The sequence below is a fragment of the Elgaria multicarinata genome, chromosome 9 (assembly GCF_023053635.1).
Source record: "Elgaria multicarinata webbii isolate HBS135686 ecotype San Diego chromosome 9, rElgMul1.1.pri, whole genome shotgun sequence".
Lineage (NCBI taxonomy): Eukaryota > Metazoa > Chordata > Lepidosauria > Squamata > Anguidae > Elgaria > Elgaria multicarinata.
Genome location: NC_086179.1, coordinates 46,982,195 through 47,006,382, shown reverse-complemented (window position 1 = coordinate 47,006,382; position 24,188 = coordinate 46,982,195). Strand labels below are relative to the sequence as shown.

Here is a 24,188-nt window from a genome sequence, read left to right as displayed (position 1 = left end):
TGGAGAAACAATCAGTGTTTCCATGCCTGAATCTTCGGTGTGGGAGACAAAGAGAGAACAATATCAGGGGAGGTGATAACCTTGTAGTGTTTATTGTGTGAGCTTAGCATGTGAAACAGCAATATCACTGTGATCCTATATTCACTTACTTGGAATTAAGCCTCCCTGAACTCAACTGGGCTTACTTTTGAGTAGGCACATATAAGAGACTGCTTTCACATTTTTAAGCATATCTTTAAATTCATCCTTTGATGGTGGTGGGTGGGATGGGGTGGATATATATTGGTTCCATTACTAATTTTGATAAACATTTTCTGAAAGAATGAATTACTTGTATATTACTTGGGTTAGATCTACACCAAGCAGGATATGAGACTTTGAAACAGTATATGGAGTGTGTCCTGGGCCTCAACACTTGTCACTACTGTTATAAACTGTTTTAAAGCAGTAGTATAGATCCTGCCCAGGGCATCCTTTGGGATAAAATCCAACATAAGCTCTACTTAGAGTAGTCCCATTGAAATGACTAATTTAAGTCCCAATCATTTCAGTGGATTTACTCTAAGCAGGACATGTTAGATTTTACTCTTTGTTTGTAAATACAGTTCACAATTCTTATTCCCAAAGAATCACCAGCGTGGCTGGCCAATCCCTGGAGTATTTCCCCAACACAATTTCTGGGCTCATCCCTTGACAGGGCAAAAGCTTGGGAGATAAGAGCTATCCTAGTTTTAAAAATGTCTATGGGCATGTTTGGACAATGGGATATCCCAGGGATTGCCATGAGATCATCCATGTGCATCCCAGTATACTCTGTTAAGGGTGGGGCTGCCTTCCTTAAGGTTCAAAAAGAAGAAAAGGAAAAAATAAGATGAATTCTCAAGATGACAATTGGAAGAGGTGAGTGAGGATTGCCTTTTTGATTGGCATCTTATTCTTTGGTTAGGAAGATGGAACACTTTTTTATTATAATTACAGTTATTATTTACTATTTCTGCTCCCCCTTTTTATGGTTCTAAAGGTATCCTAGAGACAAAGGGTAGAATCCAAGGGCAGAATTCCTGTGGATTCTCTTCCATCCCACCAATTTTGTTGCACAAGCCACCCCCACTGCTTGCACAGTTGCAATCGAGCACTTCTGGGGCAACTGGAAATGAGTAGAATCACTTGTTTCTGGAAGGAGGCAGGTCAGTGGAGCTCACTGACCTGTCTCCGTCCAGAAACAAGCATTTCTGTTTGTTTTGGGGCTTCCCCTAGGAAGCGCTAAATCTCCCTTATGTAAGCAGTGGGTCTCACTTGTGCACTAGAATTGGAAACTTACTGCTTTCAGAAGGGAATCTATGGATCAGAAAGGAATCAGCAGAGACATAAGTGTCCTGTTGGATTCTGCCCAAAGAAAGCTAGGGGAACCTGGCTCACCCATCTGCCACCTTGTCCTCAGCTAAACACATGGAACGATGAATCACTGGCTGGGTTTTTAACTTATTTTGCTTTCTCTCTAATGAGCAATAAGAGAGTCATGGGTGTGGGATAGCAGACAGAGCCTGATGCCCACAGTTCAGGTGGCAATGTTTTCTGATACATGGGATACTCTTAGGATGCATGGGCTCATGATACATAAAGCCTGAGAGCCCACTCTAGTGAATGGCGGGGTCTGGTTTTCCTTGCTGTATACTTACTGCTCTCATGGATTCATCCTGTGCTGTGGAGAGAGATAGTAAGGTGGACCTTTCCAGTCCTGGGATGCCTCATTCATCTAGAACTACACTTCCCACATTGACTGCATGACCATTCCTGCTACATTTTCACTTCTCCTATGAAAAGGAGACATCTGTGCAGAAGGATGTGACTGGGAGGGACAATTGTCTGCCATTTAGGTCAGAGACTTTTTGGGCATCCCTATGCCTTTGGCATGTTGATGACATCATTGGCATGTGCCAGAGCCTGTAGATTTGAAAGCAGCCTTCCCAACTGCAACTCCCATCATGCTGGCTGGCTATGATGGAAAGTGTAACCCAATACAGCTGGAGGACACCAGGTTTGGGTAAGCTGCTCTAAAGCATTCCAGGCCCTTTCCCAGATCAATTTTGGGACACCCGCCCCCACACACATACTCAAGTAAGTCCAGATCCAATCCAAACTAGGTACAGAAGACCCCACCCCCAGACCACCAAAATAGTTCTGGATTTTAACACCATCAATCCTTTCCTGCTTATATTGACTGTAAAGAGAGAGTCTTCATGATTTTGAACAAGCAGAGCATAGCCGCTTTGCAAAGAACAAATTTAATTATTAGACTCCAATGCATAGCCTGGTTCTTATTCTTTTAGAGTGAACTATTCTTGGGCTCACTGTTCTGTAACATCATCATCAGATGATTTGTATGCTGCTTTTCCATGGTATGCCATTCTCAAAGTGGCTCCACTTTGAAAATAAATATAGAAGGTAAAATGCTCCAGAGAATCAGCATTTAGTAAACAACCTCACTGCGACACCTCATTCTGGTATTCAACTAAAACTAGTGATAACAGGGAGCACCATTTTGTACACTGTGGATTTTGGATCTTTCAGATAAACAAGGCAAAGCTTCCTCAGTGGAAAATGACTCTTCTAAATATTTGTGACCTTGTAAGCAATCTGAACAATCAAGAAGAGGAAGTAGATGACGTTGATCAAGAAGATCCCATGATGAGAAGACAATTCCCTGGTACTCTTGATGGCTTCACTTTGGAAGCAATATTGACGCTATACCAGCTTCAAAAAGTCTGCCACAGCAGAACTTTTCAGCAGTGGGAGGTAAGTGGCATTGTGTTTCTATGAATCTCTCTCATGGAATCTGCAACAGACCAGCTTTTCTGCTGGTCATGCAGATTCTGTGGAATTGTGGACCTTAAAAAAAAAAAAAACTTTCCAGAATTGTACACAAATTTGTTTGTACAGAATTATGAAACTATATCATACACTGATACATATTGCATTTTAACATGACTGTTAACATCTCTGATCAATCTTCAGTCTCATCTTTTTAGCAATAGTTCTGTGTGTGCGCACTGTGCTCATTGATTTTAAGCCAGACTGCTCACTTGAGGGAATGGTATTAAAGGCAAAACTGAAGTACTTTGGCCACATAATGAGAAGACAGGATACCCTGGAGAAGAGGCTGATGCTAGGGAAAGTGGAAGGCAAAAGGAAGAGGGGCCGACCAAGGGCAAGATGGATGGATGATATTCTGGAGGTGACAGACTTGACCTTGGGGATGCTGGGGGTGTCGACAGCCGACAGAAAGCTCTGGCGTGGGCTGGTCCATGAAGTCACGAAGAGTCGGAAGCGACTGAACGAATAAACAACAAAAAAGATAAATACACAAAATGAGTTTTTTGTTTTTTGCTTGCAAATGGTTTTGCATAATTTTCTGAAGTGGGTGGGGGAAATATCCATATCCATCAATGAGCAGACAATGGAGCAGACAATACCTTATGATCTGCAAAACACAGACAGACTGGATTAAACAAATCCATTCATACTTAGGAAGTTGCCTGGAGTCAGCCACTTCCAAGTGTAATTCCATATTAGCTAGGGGTATGCACAGGGTGACTGTGCCAAGATTCATTCAAGTTAATCATACTATATTGAGAGCCAGTGTGGTGTAGTGGCTAAAGTGTTGGACTGGGAGTCAGGAGATCCAGGTTCTAGTCTCACAGGGTTGTTGTTGTGAGGATAAAATGGAGAGAAGGAGTATTATGTACACAACCTTGCGTTCCTTAAGGTGGAAAAAAGTGGGATATAAATACAATAATATTATATATTGATTCATTCATGTTTCATAGAATTAAGTAGCAGTATAGATACTTGGAAATGCCCTTCCCTCACCAAAAGTGATTGTATAGGAAAAGAATGATTTCATAGTCTTTTTTATTGCCAACAGTTCCTTCAGCAAGATATTTATGATCCAGAAAACTCAAACCAAGAGAAAGATATGATGAAGAGAAAAACCCCTTACATTCTGAAACGGCAAGTACACGTTAACAAAGCCCGACGACCATACATACTGAAGAGGAGTTCGTATTACTGACTCAGCAATTAAAGTAGTGTTTATTTAGTTTATATGTAACTGTGCTTTATGGTTACCTTATTTCAACCTTAAATATTATTTGTGTGGAAAATATATTATGAAAAGTGATCAAGATGGTAGCATAATTGTGTCTTTTTTGCCACTATTGTTTCTTGATTGTAATTTTTTCCTACTTAAAATTAACTGTTCTAAAACATTTACAAATAAATCTAGTTTCTAAGCATTATGGATTGTACACCACTGAGAATTCTAAAGCATTGGCAACATTGCTTACTCTATAGAGCAAACCTTTCTCATCAAGTAGAAAAAAATATTGCTGTACAAAACCTCATGAGGATGTTTCATAATTCAAGGTGTGATGAATTATCCAAACCTACTAAGCAAGTAAATGGCAATTTAAAAGCTTTCAACATTAATTATATTGAATAGTGTAGAAGCCATATTCATAAATTCATAACATTAAAAATGCACTTATCTCTATATTCTAGTTCAAACTGACTCAGAAGATGATGGGCACAATCCAGAAAAAGAGAGGTACACCTTAAACCCTAGTCAAATCTCCGGGATTTACAATATGAACCTGTGCCTGAAAAACAGAAATCCCATTCTGTACAGTAGGAGTGACTTCTAGATAAGTGTGCATAGGATTGCAGCCTCAACGCCATGATTAAGGTGTGGGTTTTTTTGTTTTTGTTTTACTATGCACACTTATCAAGAAGCTCCATTGTTATGCACACTTGCCCAGGAGTAAGCCCCATTGAAAGCAGTGGGAGTTACTTCTGTAGGATTGCACTGTAAATTCATACTTCACATCATATTTCAGATGTGATGAAATGGATGTCAAATGGATACAGTTCATAAATGGAACAGATTAAAGCTCATTTCAAAGTCCATTGAAGATAATGGAAACATTTTCAACTGGTTTTTAGAGTAATCATTATGGTTGTTATTAGAGCTGGGCTTCAGTTCTTAGTTATAACTATTTGGACAATTCCCCTCTTCCACTCCAGCCCCATACAACATAGTCTCCACTATTCAGGTGGGGCCCAGACCCTTTGGAGAGGTGTTTTTTTTTAAGAGGGGTGTTCAGGGAGTACAGGCTGGAGGAGGAGGAGGAGGGGGAAGAGAAAGATCAGTTGCATGAGTTACCATTCACTCATGCAACTGCTGGATACAACCCTAAGGGCTGCTTCACATGTAATAATGACAACGCAGAGTATGTGTTGGGTATGGGTTGTTGTTGAATTGTGGTTTGTCATTACATGTGAACCTTGCACTATGGTTTAACTGTGGGTTATTAGCCATAAACAACCCTGGAAGAGAATCCATGGTTTGTTGTTAGGTTGTGAACTCTGGGTTGTTCATGATTAACAGCCCATAGTAAATCTTTGAAAGTTTGAAGACACTCAACAATCAACTCTTATGTCAATATATTCCAGCTATAAAAAGAATACTTACTGATCCTTTCCAGAATTTCATTATATCTCCAGCTCTGGGCTAGATCTAGGATCTGCCTTACATAACAGGAAGCGCTTCACTCATAGATGGTGCCTATGTCAGATTCTCAGGGATCCCCGTTCCTTGTACCACAGCACTCCTCATTCAGCAGGATCCCCCAACCCTCTGTATAGCATTGTTAGTGGGCTGGAGGAGCTGCCAGGGAATGAGGGGTAGGAGAGATCCACTTGCATGCACCTAAATCTGGATCCAACCCTAAATAAGCTAGCAAATGCATGGCTGAAATGCCACATCAGGTTTCAGAGATACTAAGAATTGTGCCATACAAACGAATATGTCAAGAAGCCAAGCATTTGGGCTGAAATTAGAAGGAGTTGGAATTTGTCATATTTGTGTGTTGGTATATATGTCTGGCATTTTCCATGCTGCTGCCCCTATGCATTTTGAGACCACAGCCCTCGACTTTTCACAACCTGCATGTTTCCAATTCAAAAGGAGGACAATCTATTAAAAATAACAAGAGTAACAAAGTAGTAAATTCGAATCGGAGAAGCAGAAGCGGATTGGGGTGCTTCGCCTCCCCTTAAGTCAGAGGTGAAGAGGATCGGGGGCAGCGGAGCATCGCGGAGCGGATCGAGATGAAGGCGGATCCTTCCCCTCGATCCGGAGCTCCGCAAAAAAGGTAAGGGGGTTTTACTTGGTGCTGCCGCCGCCCGTGCAGTGACGGCGGCAGAGCCAGTTAAGGGGGCGGGGGTGTGTGTCTTACCTGGTCCATTGTGGCCCATTGCCAGCTTCACTAGAGCCCACGGCTCAACCCAGAACTGGGGCCTACAGTTCTGGGTTGAGCCGTGGGCTCTAGTGAAGCCGGCAATGGGCCATGATGGACCAGGTAAGTGGTGTGCACGAGGGGGGGTTTACCTGGCCCTGCCACTGCCACCGCCCATGTGGCGATGGTGGCGGAGCCAGGTAAGGGGGCAGGGGGGAAAGGTCTTACCTGCGTCCGTCTGCGGTCCAGCAGCGGCTTCAACTGAGCCCGAGGACTCAAACCGGAAGACCAGTCTTCCAGTTTGAGTCCTCGGGCTCAGTTGAAGCCGCCGCCAGGACTGCGGACTGACGCAGGTAAGGGGGGAGGAGGGAGGGAGGCCTTACCTGGTGGTGCTGCCACCACTGCAGAGTTCCGATTCGGATCCGGAGCTCTGCAGTGAAGTGAAGCGGACCACTGGCGGATCGGCATGGAGCGGACCCAATCCGAAAGCTTCAGGATCCGAAGCAGATCAGGGGGTCCGTGCACAGCCCTAGTAAATTGTGTTTAATTTAAGACAGGAAACTGAAGAGCCCAGAATTAGTGTATGGCAACTCACTTAATAATTTGGCTCAAAGTAATAGCAAGGTGTTAGGAAGATAGCAACACAAGAAGCTTCCCTATACTGACTGGGCTTGGTCCGTCTCGCCCTTGGTCCATCTAACCCATTATTTTCGACGTTGACTGTCAGCATCTCTGCAGTGTTTCAGGCAGGATAACTTCCTAGCCCACCTGGAGATGCTGGGAATGGAACCTGAGACCTTCTCTGTGCAAAGCAGGTTCTTTTACCACTGAGTTTCTAAAAGGTGTTGATGGTACAATTGCAATAGAGAAGATATTGCTTCAGGATTCTTCAGTGTCCATGGGCCATGTTCAATGATGTTGGGCAAGTGAGAAAACAACACACTTCTTGTCCCTGTCAATCTGAATAAACCTTGTTGTACAACAAGCAGAATACAAAACAGCTTTCAGGTTTTTTTTTAAAGTTAGCTAAAAAAAAAAACCACTGTCTTTTACACCGCTTCTTTGACAAGTGCATATGCTATTCGTTATTACTGATATTGTTTCCATAGTATTCATCACTACACAAAGTACTTTATGGTTATTAGCATTTTATCCTTACAGTAGTCACCATAGCAAGAGAGAGGCTTAGTGCTAGTTAGCATGTAGGTATTGAATTTACTTTCCTGACAAAAGTAAATTAAATACTGCAAGAGGACAATAGGGGTGTGCATGGACCCCCCGCTCCGCTTCACTTCCAGATCCGCGATTTTTGGATCGGGCCACTTCGCCCCGCCCCCGCTCCGCCCATTTCCGCTCCCCATTCAGACCCCTTTCGATAGCTCCGTCAATTTGCATGTTAGAAACCTCAAACTCGCCACCATGAAAGCTTATCCAGGGATACATACGCACGCTGAGACTCAAGGCAGTCCCATCATCCCCTGATTTTTGGGGAATTTATGAAAATCCAACACCCATTCACACCCCTTTCCAATAGCTCCGTCAATTTGCACGTTAAAAAAAACCCTCAAACTCACCACCATGACAGCTTATCCAGGGATACATACGCCGCACGCCGAGACTCAAGGCAGTCCCATCATCCCCTGTTTTTTGGCGGGGCTTAAACCTGCAGACCTCTCAATGGGGCCATTTCAAAGGAAATCCCAACATGCCATGAATTGGGGAGTAGAGATCAACCTATATGAATCTTCTTCCACACTTGAAAAATGGATTTGGAACTTCCAAAACTCCAAGTGAGCACAGGAAGGACTTCTCCCCTGAGTCAAAGCCAGACACACACAACATCCCTGCAAGGCGGGCAGGGGAGGAGAGAGGGAAGGCAGGCAGGCAGGCAGCAGACATTTCTGGGGTCATAAGGAAGTGAGCCAAGGATAAGCCAGTAATGCATATAAAATGGAATAAATAAATAAATAAACAAAGGAGGGGTGGAATTAAAAGCAGCAGTGTTGCTGAATAAACAGCAAGAAGAACTTTTTTAAAAAGGCTACATCTGTCTTTTACCAGCAATAGGGGGACGTGCCCAGGGGAGGGGGAAGCAGCAGCTGCCAATTTGACTGGTGGTCAACCAGTCTTTTAAGAAGCAAGGCTGTCAGTTCAACTCATGAAAGCCATTGCTCCACCACGAGAGCTCTGAAAAGTGGAACTGTCACTTCAACTCATGATAGGCATCGCTCCACCACTAAGAGAAGTAGACCGGTCACTTCAACTCATGATAGGCATTGCTCCACCGGGTTACTCTCTTTGGAAGGCTCTGATAGCCTTCCAAGTACAGGAGAGAGTGGGGGCATGTCCACAATGAGATGCCCTAGGGGAGCTCATCCCCTTGCACCACATCTTTTCAGTTGTTCCCCAAAGTTAGGGTGGATAGCAGTGCTGTGTTTCTTTCTCTTATTATTGGCTTAGTATATGATTTCACAGGTTGTGTTTGTGCATTTGGTGGTGCTACTGTTTTAAAAAACACTGGGAAAAGTCCATTCAGACTAAGAAAGAGAAGTTCCCAGAATCCCAAGTTACCCGTTTTGCCTATCCCCTCCTCCAACTTTGGGATCATGTGATCATGACCGGGAGTTGACTCTGCCCCTCAGCAATCGAAAAGGTAATCTTTTTCCCGCCTTTACCCTACTTTTTAAAAAATTCGAGTGCGCGACCCGCACCACACAGAGAGCTGAGAGTAGTCTCAAAATGACCCCCATCCACGACTGTCTAAGCACAAGAATTTTCAGAACGATAGCTTAAAAAACAACCCAGTTATCCCCGATTCTTTTCCGCAATGCAATCCTATGGGCAAAAACCGCCGTTTGACCCGCACTGTCCCTGTTTGTAATGTTCGTTTACCCGATTTTTAAAAAAATATAGCACGTGACCCGCACAATGCAGAGAGGTGAGAGTAGTCTCAAAATGACCCCCATCTACGACTGTCTAAGCACAAGAATTTTCAGAACGATAGCATAAAAAACAACCCAGTTATCTATGGGCGAAATGTTTCAAGATGGCGATCGGAGCGCTCCGCGTGAAAGAGAAGCTCCGAAAAATGGGCGCTTCTCTTCGCCTTGCTTCTAGGGGTCCGCGGTCCGCTTCCACTCCACCTCTGGGCAAGGTGGAGCAGGCCAATTCGCTCCTGCTTCTGCGCTTCTAATCGGAGCGGAGCACATGCCTAATATTAAATAGTGAAACTAAACCAACATTAACAATCCCTTTGCTAACAGAAAATAATATTGATTGCTGGAAATGTTAACACTCTTTAGGAGTTGCCACTGTGATTTAGGTAACCATTGGTGGAAATCTCATTGCAAAAAGATCATTTGCCAAGGATTCAGTTTGGTCTAAATTGACCTTTAAGGAAGTGTTAGTAGTAAAAGTGTAACATATGGTCAATATTCATACATGTTTAAATCACCTCTATGAAATATGGAGTGGAAAGTTGTTGCTGTCAAACAAACAAAGCTGTCAATAAAAAGATTTTCTTACCAATATAGATTATGAAAGAATAAATCCATTTTCTTAGCTTGACACATTTGCAAAGTATGTCAAGGTGACCTAATTCAGATATAATGAGAGCCAGTGTGGTATAGTAAAGTGTTGGACTGGGACTTGGGAATCTGGGTTTTAGTTCCCACTTAGGCTGTGAAGATCGCTGGGATGACTTTGGGCCAGTCACTGACTCTCAGCTTAACCTGCCTCACAACTTGTTGTTGTGAGGATCAAATGGAGAAGATGAAGAGGACCATGTAAGCCACCTTGGATCTCATGAAAGAGGAAAAAAAGGTGGGATATAAATGTAATAATACAGAAATAATAGAACTCCAGCATGGCAAGCCTCAGTGCACTCCAGGATTCAGGTTCACAAACCAGGTTCAAGCCTTTGTTTCAGATCCTGGTTTGCTCGCACCAGGCACAATTAGAATGACCCACCATTTTCCAAGTCCAGATATAATGGGAAACTAGTTTATTCAAAACCAAAAGTGGAATCTTAAAATCTCCTCCCAGAGTAGTTTGTCATTACGTCTGAACCTGGCCATTTTTTTTTATCTTAAGAACTGTTTATATATTAATCCTCCTTTTCAGCATTTACTCTTGTAGGCTCTGTATTCAAAATATTCTGCCTGTCTGTTGTTTTTCAGTGTCTTTCAGTGTGTACAACCTTAATAATCACACCCTAATGTACTATATCCAAAGCTCTTTTTTAATGTGCTAGCTATAAAATCCAGTGAAGGTTAAAATAGCCACAACAGAAAACTTGTAAAACTCTGCATTTAAACAGTCTAATGCTTCTCTAGTAGAATCAAGCTTGAGAGTATCTCTGACTCATCCTCCTTAAAGTTTTATGAAGACAGAAAATAAGTTTTCAACAGCGTTGCTAGAGAGCTATTTGAACTTGGCATTGCATCATTCTCCGTGGAATCACTAATTCAGAACTGTGAAGTATAATGAAGAATGGAAGTCTTCTTCGGCCTGGAGCAATTCAGATATGTTGGACTGCAACTCCCATAATTCCCAGCCATAAGAAGAGCCATGCTGGATCAGACCAAGGGTCCATCTCATCCAGCATTCTCTTCACCCAGTAGCCAACAAGCTGCCTCTGGGAAAACCACAAGTAGGTCATGCTGGTTGGGAACTGAAATCCAACCATCTGGAGGATACCAGGTTGGGGAAAGATTGAAATGAGGAGTCTGTGGCCATTAGCTAGACCTAAGGTTTATCCCAGGATTGTCCTGGGGTCAAACCTGTTCATCTAAGTGCCACAAAGGGCATCCTGGGATAAACCTTAGGTTTATCATCTAAGTGCCACAAAGGACGAACCCAGGATGATCCTGGGATAAACCTTAGGTCTAGCTACGGCCTGTGTGTTACATAGCTGGAACAGTCTGGGAAATAAGCACTGCACGCATGTCACTCTCTCCCATAAAGGAGAAAGCCACTTTTGTCATATCATATGATAATCTAAAACTAGATCTAGCGGGGAAAACCTCCCACAAAACCTCCTTCTTCACCTCTTCTCTCCCCACTTGCTTCTGCTGCCATTGCATTGCCACTAGGAAGGGAAGGGAAGGGAAGGGAAGGGGAACGTGTGTGCTGGGAGAGCTGACAGTGGCCCCTAGTTTCCCACTACATTAACACTGACAAACTGTGTCTTTTGCCAGATTTGTTCCCAAGGGACTATGTGCATTCATGAGTTCCATAAGTTAATGTAGCATTGTGTGACGATGTCCTCTTTTTGTCTGTTCTTCATCTACTGTCTGACAGTTCTACTGGATGACCCAAGTTCTAGTGTTATGGGAGAGGTAGAAAACTAAAATCTTTCTCCCCTTTCTCCATATAATGCATAATTTGCACAATAGAACTGAATGGAAGACATAACCATAGTTCACTGGATGTTAAACTGCCCAATCTTTATTTCCAAGCCCTAAACCCCCTTCCCCGGCAAAGGTCCACAGGCTGTCCTGCTTACATCTGAGTAAATGTGCTGGCATGGACATCAAAGTACTAGATACTGGTACTGATAAAGAGCAAGGAAGGTGTGTGTGTGTGTGTGTGTGTGTGTGTGTGTGTGTGTGAGAGAGAGAGAGAGAGAGAGAGAGAGAGAGAGAGAGAGTTTTATGGACTGATTTAACATATCAAGCCATTTTTACTGTGTTTTGTTTAAATTATCCTTTGAATTGTGAGTTTATTTGAGAACTTTAGTTGAGAAATGGGATAAAAATCTCAGAAATAATATAAATCTCCCCAGAGGCAGCTGGCAAGCACCATGGTTAGAAACAGACTGGAGGACTACATAAGCTTTGGGTCTGATCCAGAAGGACTCTTCTTATATTTTTATGTTCATTAAGAGGTGATGCAGCCTTGTGGCATTGCCAGTATATTACAGGCCACACTGTATGATCTCCTGATAAAAATGCATTCTTTTCTAAACAGTAATCTGTAATGTATTACCCAATCACATTCAGTACAGTATGGTGAATTCAACCCATAATTGTGCTGTGCTGCTCAGAACAGAATGAATACTTGGTAGTATCTACAGGGCTTCTTTAGATTAAAGGGAAATGTCGTTAGCTTACTGGCACTTGCTTCCTGCTTCTCTTGCGCAATTGTAATGAGCTCTCTATTGCACAGGAGGAGTGGGTCATCCAGGTGGTCTATAATTGAAAATTTCCCCCTCTTCTTGGTGCTCATAGCAATGGATGGGAACAGTGCCCTCAAGTAGGTGTTTAGTAGTGCAACTTCAGCTGCACATGGCAGGAAATCCTGAGATATTTTAGAAGACTTGGGATATCCAAGGTTTGTTTGTTTCTTTTTTCAACAGAATTACCAGGGGAAGGAGTGGGAGATGTGCAGGAGGCTCATGGTGTCCAAATGTCCTACAAACTTCCATGAGTGGGCAGTCATGAATGTGCCATAAATTGCTCATTTAAAGAAGCCCACAGAAGTAATACTGACAGTGGAAGTTTTGAGAATTTCTAGAAATTAAGGACACACCACAGTCAGAGTTGTGCATTTTTAGGTTCCATTAATGTGTAGGCCACCAATATATCCAGATATAAGGAATAGTTAAAATACTGTACTATGGGTTTTTGTTGTTGTTATTGTTGTTGTTATTTTCTCAGTTTTGGTGATTTTGGGGGATGTCAGGTCTGGACTGGGAGCCTTGGTTTCAACAGGCTGTCACAGAGTCTTTGACCTCAGCTAGACCTATCGGGTCTAGTGTGACGGAAGGGTAAGGTTCTCACAATATTTTTGTCATGAGATCTCCCCCTCTGTTCACACATGGCGCACAATGACCTCAGAGGGAGAGGACGTCATGGCCTCCATTTTTGTTGTTGTTAAAGGAGCAGAGCACATGAATGCTTGTGCGCAAAAGGTAAGTTTTTTTATTTTAAATATTTTCCCACTCCCCCCACCCCACCCCACCCCACCCCCCATGGGCGCAGAGTAACCACAAGGAGCCGGGACAAACTGTGATGCCCACCCACACATTCTGCAGTCTTGGGATCAACCCGAGATCATGGAAAAAGCAGGCTCAAAGGGTAGGATGAGATCCCAGGGAAAGGGATCCCCTGTGCATCATGTGGATGCTCATGGATGATCCCAGAGATCGACCTGGGATATCACCTCATCTAGCTATGGCCTGGGTTTGACATGGGGTGATGGATACCTGGACCAGAGGCAAGAGGTGTGATTATGAATGGCTGGAGGTGTGGTGCTGGGTCAGGCAAAGAAGAAACAAGGGACTAAGATGCAGACAAGATGGAGCTCAAATACTGGATTGGACAGATGAGTTGAAGTGCAGTGAAGCAGACAGAACAAAAGAGAGTCTATGTTATTGCCAAGCGGGAGACGGCTGCTGAGACTTCCAAACTAGCCCAGAAGGAAGGGTTTTATAGGGCATGTTGCCTCTCCATTTGTTTGCAAGGTTGTCCAGACCTTCAAGATGTGAGGTCTGCTGACAGCAATCAGCTCAGTACTGCAGCCTCTTGCCCGATGGAGCTTGGTCTGGATGGCATGTCAAAGGCCCAGGGTAGTGGTGATACCAGAGGTAAGATGCTGAAGGTTGATCTCTGTAGGCATCAGTTCAACTCACTCTTACCGCAGCCTTTTTGCTGCCTTAGAAGGAGTGACAGGGAGACAGTGCTTACAGAAAAATGGGACCAGGAGGAAGTAGGCAGGAACAGGCCCAGCACTAATTTGGAGTTCATATACTAGTGCAGAGTTGTGGAAGATGACAGTGAAGTAGCCACAGGACAATGACAATACAAGAAGCTGTTTAGAGAGACAGAAAATGAATCATGATTAGATTTCAGGTTACAGGATCAAAATCTCTAGGCCTTTGTAGGGTGCTCAAATCTTTGCTTGAACTAGGGCTGAACCTAGAAGAGCTGGTGAGAATAGTAAGGGGAAGTGAGGACTAGATTAAACGAGGAGGATTGGGAAATACGAGTCAGAGGCTAGAGTGTTGGACTGGGAGTTGGCAGTTCCAGGTCCCAGTCCCTACTTGGCCATGGAAGCTCACTTGGTGACTTTGGACTAGTCACAGACTCTCAGCCCAACCTACCTCACAGGGTTGTTATTATTTATTTATTTATTTATTTATATATCACCAACAATGTACTTGGTGCTGTACAAAATATACAAATAAAACAGCGATACCCTGCCTAGAGGCTTACAATCTAAAATCACATTAAAACATATGAAGGGGGGGAAGGGGTCCACAAAGCAGAAATAAGAGAATAATCATAGTAATAAGAACAGTAGATCAAGCTAAAATACCAAAAGCTATTGAAAACAAATGAGTTTTCAAACACGTTTTAAAATCTACAATGGAACTCGTGGTACGTAGCTGCTCTGGAAGAGCATTCCAAGCAAACGGGGCAGCCAGAGAGAATGGGCGAAGCCGGGCAAGAGAGACAGAAACTCTTGGGCGGGAGAGCAACATAACATTTGAAGAACGGAGAGTACGAGGGGGATGGTAAAGTGAAACGAGAGAGGAAAGATAAGAAGGTACAAGACCATGACACGCTTTGAATGTCAGCAAAAGAAGCTTATACTGAATTCTATATGGGATTGGAAGCCAATGAAGAGATTTCATCAAAGGAGAAACATGGTCAAAACGATGAGCCAAGAAAATAATCTTGGCTGCAGAATGGTGAAGAGAGACCAAAGAGGAGAGATGAGAATAAGGAAGACCAGTCAAAAGAAGATTACAACAGTCCAAACGGGAGATAACCAAAGCATGGACAAGGGTCTTAGCAGAAGATTCAGATAAGAACGGATGGATCCTAGCAATGTTATATAGGAAAAAACGGCAGGACTTGGCTGCAGCCTCGATATGTGAGGAGAAAGAAAGTGAAGAATAAAAAATGAAGCCAAGACTACGAGCTTCTTCCACTGGATAAAGTGTGACATTATTAACAGTAACAAAGAATGAAGAGCGAGTGGACGGTTTAAATCACCCAGGATGAGGGTAGGAGAATTATCAGAAAGAAAAAAGGTTAACCAAGAGTCAAAGTCAGAGATAAATTTTGACGCTGGACCAGGAAGACGATAGATAACTGCAACTTGCAGCCGTAATGGAGTGAAAAGTCTCACCAAATGAGCTTCAAAAGAGGAATAGCAGTGAGAAGGAGGAGCAGAAAGAGGCTGAAACCAGCATACGCTGGACAATAGAAGACCCACACCGCCCCCATACCCCTCGGAATGACTGGTGTGAGAGAAGGAGAGTCCTCCGAAGGAGAGGGCAGCAGTAATAGCAGTATCATGGGCAGGGAGAGCAAGAAAGAGCAAGAAAGAGCAAGAAAGAGCAAGAAAATGCAAGGATCGCGAGAGAAATAGATCGTGAATGGCAACAGCCTTGGGGGGCAATAGATCGACAGTTCCATAAAGAACAGAAAAGGGTAACTGAGAGGAAGGAAGACATTGGATTGGGACTAGATTAGAAGAGGCAAAAGAAGAGGCAAAAGAAGGGTTGTTGTTGTGAGGATAGAAATGGAGAGGAGGATAGAAATGGAGAGGAGGATAGAAATGGAGAACCTTGAGTTCCTTGGAGGGGGAAAAAAGTGGCCTATAAATTCAATCAATCAATCAATCAATCAATCAATCAATCAATCAAGGACGGGGTGCCAAAACAGAAACATGTAGTATTTGGATCTAGAGGTGTAACTGAGTTTTAGCATGGCTTGGAATACAAACCCCAGTGATTTGTAATGCTCACCTTTAAAATGAGGAAGCATTTTACACACCACTGAGCAGGAGAAGAAATAACCAGCACCCGCCCAGCTAACGGCTTGGGCGGGAAGCTGGCCATTGCGAGTGGGGAGGAGAGGAAAGACACGTGATCACAAGCCATGTGATCGCAGGGCGGGGCCCAGTTATAAAAGCGGCCACCGCCTCGGCCTCTTTTGTTGCGCTGACCCACCCTCCCGCCCTCTTCTAGTATGGGATTAGCCAGTTGCCTTTTTTGGAGAAGGGGCTGAGTAGGAATTTTGCCACTAGTTTTTGCCTACTCTATACTGGGGGGTGTTTAAATAGGTTAATTGGCTAGTTGAGTGCCAAGGATGTGTGGGAATTTGCCATGTTATGTAGGGATGGTGAGCACTCTGGCACCTTTTTGGGTGATTGGCATAACTGGAGGACCTGCTCCTAGGGGGCTGAGCGGCCCCCATGTCAGGATATGGTATGCCTTTGGAGACCCTCTTGCTTCATCTACTTGCTGTCTTTATTGGCAGCAAGTGGGGGTGGAACAGGTCGGTCTCCCCACACTTTCAAAGTGTCGCGTAAGGAAGGAACCGGCTTGCACGACTCCTTCCTTTTGAGGGTGGCTTGCCCTTATTAACAGGCAAGCAGCCTGAGTGTTAGGACATTGATTCCCGCACTTTCACATACGGATCCAGGGAGGGATGATGCTACCTATATTAATAAAGTGGCCCTAGTTTAACCCACACTCCTGTGCCTGTGTCTCATTTCTTGCTTCCTACTCCACTCCAACTTCCCTTCCCTTAGCTCTGCTTTGATGAATCAATGACCCACCCACTCATCTAGCTCCTCCTCCAATATCAGCTGCTGCTGTTTCGGCAATCACAGCTCTGATGGTGTGAACAGCATGGACAGAAGGAAGTCCAAGGCCCTCTATCTCTTATCTCTCTTTCCCCTTCTTTCTCCTCCCACTCAAGTGCTGGGAAATATAGTGTTGCCAGGTGCATTGTGAAAACTACATCTCCCAGATTTCCAGCTGCCATAGGGTGAGCAGAGAAAGAAAGGAAGAGGGAGTACCCTCCAGTTGTTTTGGACTATAATTCCCATCATCCCTAATAATTGACCATGCTGCCTGGGCCAGATGGAAGATGTAGTCCAAACTATCTGGAAAGCAACATGTTGGGGAGGGCTGGTTTAGTCAATGTCATAATATAGACTATAATATAGGCTACAGACTGGTGGCAGCTGCATTACTTCTTAAGGACAACAACTTTATTCAATGGTGGTTCATGTTTAGAATCTGCAATGTCCAATCAGCACTTTTTATTTTATTTTAGTCTTGAAGACTATTTCTTGAGTAAGATGTCTGATCCAGGCACTTTACCAGTTCTATAGATATAGCTTTGCAAACCGTCCATGACTAATGCAGATTTATGTAGGTAATCTCCGCTAAAAACATGCTGAAAATGTAGCACCGACAATTGCATTGTTTGCATTCTGTTTCTATCTTCAGTGTTTAGGGATAGTTAATAGCTCATTCTTTCAAGAACACTTTCCCTTTTTAAATGAGCAGATACTGGGAAATGCAACTCCATTGTTCCAACTGCAACAAATCACTTTGCACACGCAAGAGGAATTAAACAGAGTCTGCAATGTCCATTCATAGCGTCAATGTAAATGATGATGTATCAGGCAATAAGTTACATATGAGCCCCTCTTCCTATTAACAGTTGTGCTCATTTCTTATTTTTTTATTTTTTAAAAAAACATTCCCATTTTTGTGAGCTGGCACAACAGAGGACATTTTTCATATGTTAAGCAAAAAGGTAAAGCAGTATTCTGTATATGACAGTGTGACAGAATCATCCCATTCCGTCCACTTAGGCCAAATCTACATTACTGTAGCTGTAACGTTATAGATAGCTCTGGATGACTTTGGTGATCACGTGATGTGTTCCCTATATCGTTATACAGAAAGGTTTTGTACCGTTTTACCTTTCGTTGTAACACTTCTGCGTTGTTAGACTTCTTTCAATGTGCTCCGTTGTTAAGTCTTCTGTATCGCATTGCGAAACTAATGTCACATGATCCTGCACTGGGCTTCCTGTCTGATGTAACTTCCTTCAGTAACCATTGTTAGAACTGGTAAATGGAATGTGTTAAATCTTTCTCATTTTTAAAACATTATTTCTGTGGGATTACATGCAACCTACCTAGGGTAAAAACTTTTTTTTTTAATATAAATTAGAAATGTGCATATGCGCATCCTTTAAATATTTTTTTTTTAAAAAAAGTTTTTACCCAAGGTAGGTTGCATGTAATGCCATGGAAATAATGTTTTAAAAATGAGAAAGATTTAACACGTTCCATTCATCAGGCATCCGTACACTTTCCTCAAGAGACAGACAACTCCGACAAGCCACAAACCACTCTTTCTGAAGAACCCCCGCCACAAAGATTTGAAATTAAGAGCAGGCGCATAAAGGAATGTTAGCCAGAGAGGTGCAGAAAATACAAAAACAAGGAAGTGGGAGGCGCAGAGAAAGGACAGTCTGGGAATTGCAAGGATCACAGAAACAAGAAGAAGAAACAGCACAGACAACAGGGCAACAGTGCGCTCTGCAACAATGTTACAAGAAAAGGTAAGTGCTACTGAACAACGGTATACAATGTAGCAATACAAGTTACAATGTTACAAAGGCTCAAAAAATCGATATAAGCAGAAGTGTAGATCCACACTTACTCAAACTTTCCTTATTATAAGAGTACAATGGTTCAGACCTGTGAATGTCACATGAAAATTTGAGACCAATCTGCCCTGAAAGTCTGCCTCCTCCCATATGAGGCTGCTTGGGCTTTCAGATCTGCAGGAGCGGTCCTTCTCTTGGTACCCTCAGAGGCGTGTTTGTTGGGGATGCAAGAGAAGACCTTCCTGGTGGCTGCTCCAAGAATAAAAGAAAAAAGAAGGCTTGAGAACTTCTTGCAGAGAGGAGTTAAGTTTGCTCCCTTTCTGCCAGCAGGCAAAGACTTTTTCTTTCAAGGAAGCCTGTGGCATGGAAGCTGATCTGTTGGGTTGGGTGCTGTTTTTATTCTTTTATTGCTGCTTTGTAAAATTGTGTTTTTAATGTATGTGCTTTATTGTTGTTTCATTTCCTCTTATCATTAGCCACTTTGAATGCCATTTCCTTGGTGGAAAGGCAAGATATAAGTAAAACAAATAAGAAAGCAAACATTTGGCCATGGGAATCCCCAGAAGGGTTGGACTTCACTAGGTTCTCCAAGTGAAACACACAGAATGAAGAATCAAAATAATACCTCTGCATCATTCAGCTCATCTAAAAGTTCCAGTTAGTGAGGGCTGTTTTCACTCAGCAAATGATTTAAAGGAGGACCTGGCAGTGGAACCTCTATAGCCTATATAATTCCGTGAGTCCTCAACATTCCATTTTGCAGTCCTTTTACAACTTCATTGGCTGCCAGTCCAGGTCCGGGCCCAATTCAAAGTGCTGGTATTGACATTTAAAGCCCTAAACGGTTTGGGGCCAGGTTATCTGAAGGAACGCCTCCTCCCATATGTACCTACCCGGACCTTAAGATCATCTACAGGGGCCCTTCTCTGTGAGCCCCTGCCAAAGGAAGTGAGGCAGGTGGCTACTAGGAGGAGGGCTTTCTCCGCTGTGGCACCCCGGTTGTGGAACGAGCTCCCCAGAGAGGTCCGCCTGGCGCCTACACTGTACTGCTTTCGTCGCCAGCTGAAGACCTTTTTATTCACTCAGTATTTTAACACTTAATTTTAACTTAAATTTAAATTTTACTGTTTTAACTCTGTATTTTAATCTTATATCAACTTTGCTGTGTGGTTTTATCCTGGTTGCGCTTTTTATACTGTATTTCGTAATTGTGTTTTAACCTGTTGGTTGTTTTACTGTGGTTTTAATTTTTGTGAACCGCCCAGAGAGCTTCGGCTATTGGGCGGTATAAAAATGTAATAAATAAATAATAAATAAATAAATAAATAAATAAGTGAAAACATTTTACTGCATTTAGAGAAGGCAAGAGCACGCTTGTTTGGAAGTTTAGTCAGCAGATTTTTGGGCAAGGCTACTAAAATCTGATATAGTCGACAATTGTTTGGTGATTCGCAATATACTGGGGCATGGCTGTCAATGCTATATTTAGTGGGAACCTCTATTGTTTTATAGAACCTTGAGGAAAAATCCTTTATGAGCATTTTCAGATCAGTTCAGTTCACACACACAGAGACACAAAGAAAGATATTTCCTTCCATATAATTGATTTGCATTTTGTGCCATGAATTATTTTGTTTATTTATTTATTTATTACATTTCTATACCGCCCAATAGCCGGAGCTCTCTGGGCGGTTCACAAAAATTTAAAACATTCAAAGTATAAAACAACAGTATAAAACCATAGTACAAAATACAATATAAAAGCTCAACCAGATAAAAACAGCAGCAATGCAAAATTACAAATTTAAAACACCAAGTTAAAATTTATTTATAGACTGTTAAAATGCTGGGAGAATTATGCCTAGTGGAGTTTTGTGTGCTCATTTTTTGGAGGGGGTGGGCAGGAGAGAAACTGCTCCAACTAACCCCAGATCTCAACCTTTCCTCTGGAAGTAAACCCAGCAATTGGTTTGGGATTATCTGATGATGTACAGTTGTACCACTGTTAATAATTAATAAGCGCTTGTGGACTTCACCAGTGCTTAGATGGCATCACATAGTTCCATGCAACCTGTTCTGTGTTTCTCAAGGAACATTGGGAAATATTCGCTTGACAGCCTGACCCTTAGCATCAGCCAGTGGAGGCTGGTGGCTCTGATGTCAGTAGGGCAGAGAGTCTGCTCTGGGTTTCAGTCAGAAAATCTCAAAACTCTACAAAAAGGATGCAAGGTGCTTCACTGCCCCAATAACATCAGAGCCAACTGTCTCCACTGGCATCAGCTATAGCTAGGAGAGCTAAGGCCATATCATGTGTGTGACAAATGCATGGACACAACTGTCCTTAACTAGAAGACAACAAGGATGGAGAACTGTGCCACTCTTTGTGACACAGGCACATAGCATAGGGTGACCATATGGAAAAGAGGACAGGGCTCCTGTATCTTTAACAGTTGCATAGAAAAGAGAATTTCAGTGGGTGTCATTTGTACGCATGCAGCACTTGGTGAAATTCCCTCTTCATCACAGTTAAAGCTGCAAGATCCCTGCCCTCTTCTGTATCTGGTCAAGAGGGCAGGGCTCCTGGAGCTTTAACTGTTGTGATGAAGAGGGAATTTCACCCAGTGTTGCATGAAATAATACCTGCTGAAATTCTCTTTTCTATACAACTGATAAAGTTACAGGAGTCCTGTCTTCCATTTCATACGGTCACCCTAAAATAGCACTGAACAAAATGTACAATTATGGCTCCTCTCTCTCACTCCAACTTCGCTTTGAGCCAGCCTGCAAAACCTTCTTGAACAGGACAGCTGAAACCTAGAGGGAACACTGACATCTCATAGAACCATGGAGTTGGAAGGGTCATCTTCTAGGCCATCTTGTCCAAGCTCCTGTTAAATACAAAGGAGCATTGAGCAGAAGCTCAAAAACATTTTTGTTGTTTTTTCAATTTTTATTTTATTTTGAAATTTTGGGAAATTAACACTCTATTTCCTCCCCCCCCATCCCCTACATGCAATAGTCCAAGCATTCAGTAATTATAATAAATCAAGGCAGAAAAATACAAAATACATTATTCACATGAACCAGAGAGACCGATATGCTACAGGCAGAGTGTTATGAAATTGAGTGTTACCAATATACATAATAAATTAATACCAATCTATAGCAAATGTATCATGTTCCCTACTTCCTTTTGCCAATTGTAACTTGTTTGTTAACACAAAAAACATTGTTAACACCAACTTTCTTTTTTCCAACCCCCCCAACACTTTAACTTTTTGATATTATAGAGTATATATTTTGAAAGTTACTTTTAAACTGAATTGTTATTTGGTTTGTTGTTTAATTTTCTAATGTGTAAGTGAGTGCTTTTTATATTGGATTTGTTTGTTTTTGATGTTGTATACACCACCCTGGGATTCTGTGGATAAAGGGTGATATAGAAATTGTAAAAATAAAATGAATGGATGGAGGAAGTAAATAAAACAAGAGCTAGAAAATCCCAAGCAGATGGCTCCCAAGACTCTGTTTTAAGACCCAGAGGTTCCATCATCGAACTGTTCTTACTGTCAAAAGGTTTCTCATAATGTTCAACCAAAATCTGTCATTTCATCATCAGCTGTTCCACCATTACATGGTCTGTGCTAAGGTCACAGTACTGATGAGAAGGTCTAGCATGTTCTCACTTGTCTGGATGTGGAACTCAAATGCTTTTATGTGTCCTGTGAATCACTGGCTCAGTTCTCATAAGCCAGATCTCAACCTGTCATTAATATTTCTCTTGGGAAGAAAGGTGGAGCAGAACAAGATGAATGATAGAAAACAGAGAAGAAGATCTGTAAATACAGCGTCATGCACTTCTAAGGCACAAGACAGCATGCTGCAATGATGCTCCTAACCTGCAATGATCAGGATAAGTAACTTATCCTGACATCAGTTTAGATGCAGACAGTGGCCACAAGCCTTAAACTTTAGGCAATGACACTGTTTGCATGATCATTGCAGCTTACACAAGCCACAGCACATGTTGGCACTTGCTAGGTGCCATTTCCCTAATTTACCCACATGGGTGCAGCTTGTCATGTTGCCCAAAGCCGGGCAACAAGGCTGGTTTGAGGGAGAAACAAGCCTCAAATAATCCAACAACATGCTGCCCTGGTTTGGATGGCACGATAAGACACAGCTGGGTGGGTAATTAGGGAAATAGGACCCATCAAGTGCTGGAGTTATAGCTTGTTTCAGCCATGGTGATCATGAGAAGCGGGTCAATATTTTCCTGAGAAAATTGATCTTGTTCATTGATCTTCAAGTCTCTAGCAAAGAACCTCCTAGGGGGGAATTTTCTATGGCAGAACCACAGTTTTGCATTTTTAAATGGTGAATTATTCACAGCTGTGACATCAGTAAACACTGGCTGACTGATGGGTGAGCAGCAGGACTGAGCCTTCCATTTCATTATTCAAATGCAGGACCAATTTATATATTACGGATCCTGCATAGGAGCTGCTCCTGTACCAAGCCAGACACTGCAAACATTTGAAATGAGGAATCCTACGGCATCAGGATAGATACAGATCCTTTCAACACCATCATCATCTCTCCCTGGGGCCCATCAATGCCACAACAGTAACATATGAATTTAGGGTGACCATATGCCCTCTTTTACAAAGAACTGTCCTGCATTTGAAGAGCAGTTCTGTCCAATTCTCATTTAAAGATAAAGAACCATTGGAACTTTTGCCCATCAGCAGTTAGCACCTCAGCAGCAGGATGAACAGGCAGGCATCTGGTCATTGTCTTCCACACTATGGTGAGATGTTTTTTCTGATTAAATCATTTTTACATTTCTATCTATATGTGCAAATTAGCATATGCAAATTTTATATAAATCATTGCCCCCCCCCCCTTGGTGATACATATCCCCTTTTTTGGTGGTTTATAAAATAGCTGAGCTGAGAAAATGTAGAACATGTACAAGGAACAGGAAGATTCCAAACACCCCTATAAACTCTTACTTGTTTTAGTAGAGGTTATTGTATTTCAGCAAATTTTCAACTGGTGCTTACATAAATGGGGGAAACAAAACTTGTGAACAGAAAAATCTTGGGAACAGTATTAAAAGCTTATTATGATTATACTTTATGAGTTGTACTTTGGAAACTAAGCAGCCTCTCTATGTTCATTTATTTGATTTATATCCCACCTTGCCACCCAGAAAATAGTGCTCAAGGTGGCTAACAATCAATTTTTTTAAAAAAACAAGAAAAATCTCCCTAAAAAGCATAATAAAACAACTACATTAAAAGCACAAATAAACACACACACAATTGCAGCAGAAAATTTAGAAATGAGAAAAAAAACCTGGCACATATTCTTTTACAGTTGCTTCAATATAATAAACCAAGTATGGGGGGGGGGAATAAGCTGCCACTCTAATGGCAAATGACATTAGGAGAATAGT

The 24,188-nt window shown here is 42.4% G+C and overlaps 1 protein-coding gene across 1 annotated transcript in view; it reads left to right on the top strand.

Moving 5' to 3' along the window:
* Window positions 1-24,188, top strand: part of NTS (neurotensin) — a 54,130-nt gene that overhangs the window by 13,863 nt on the left and 16,079 nt on the right. Inside the window, exons 3-4 of the mRNA XM_063134702.1 lie at window positions 2,572-2,796; window positions 3,926-4,750. Of these exons, the coding sequence (XP_062990772.1) occupies window positions 2,572-2,796; window positions 3,926-4,072 (372 nt within the window). The 3' untranslated portion in view covers window positions 4,073-4,750. The remainder of the gene's footprint in view (window positions 1-2,571; window positions 2,797-3,925; window positions 4,751-24,188) is intronic.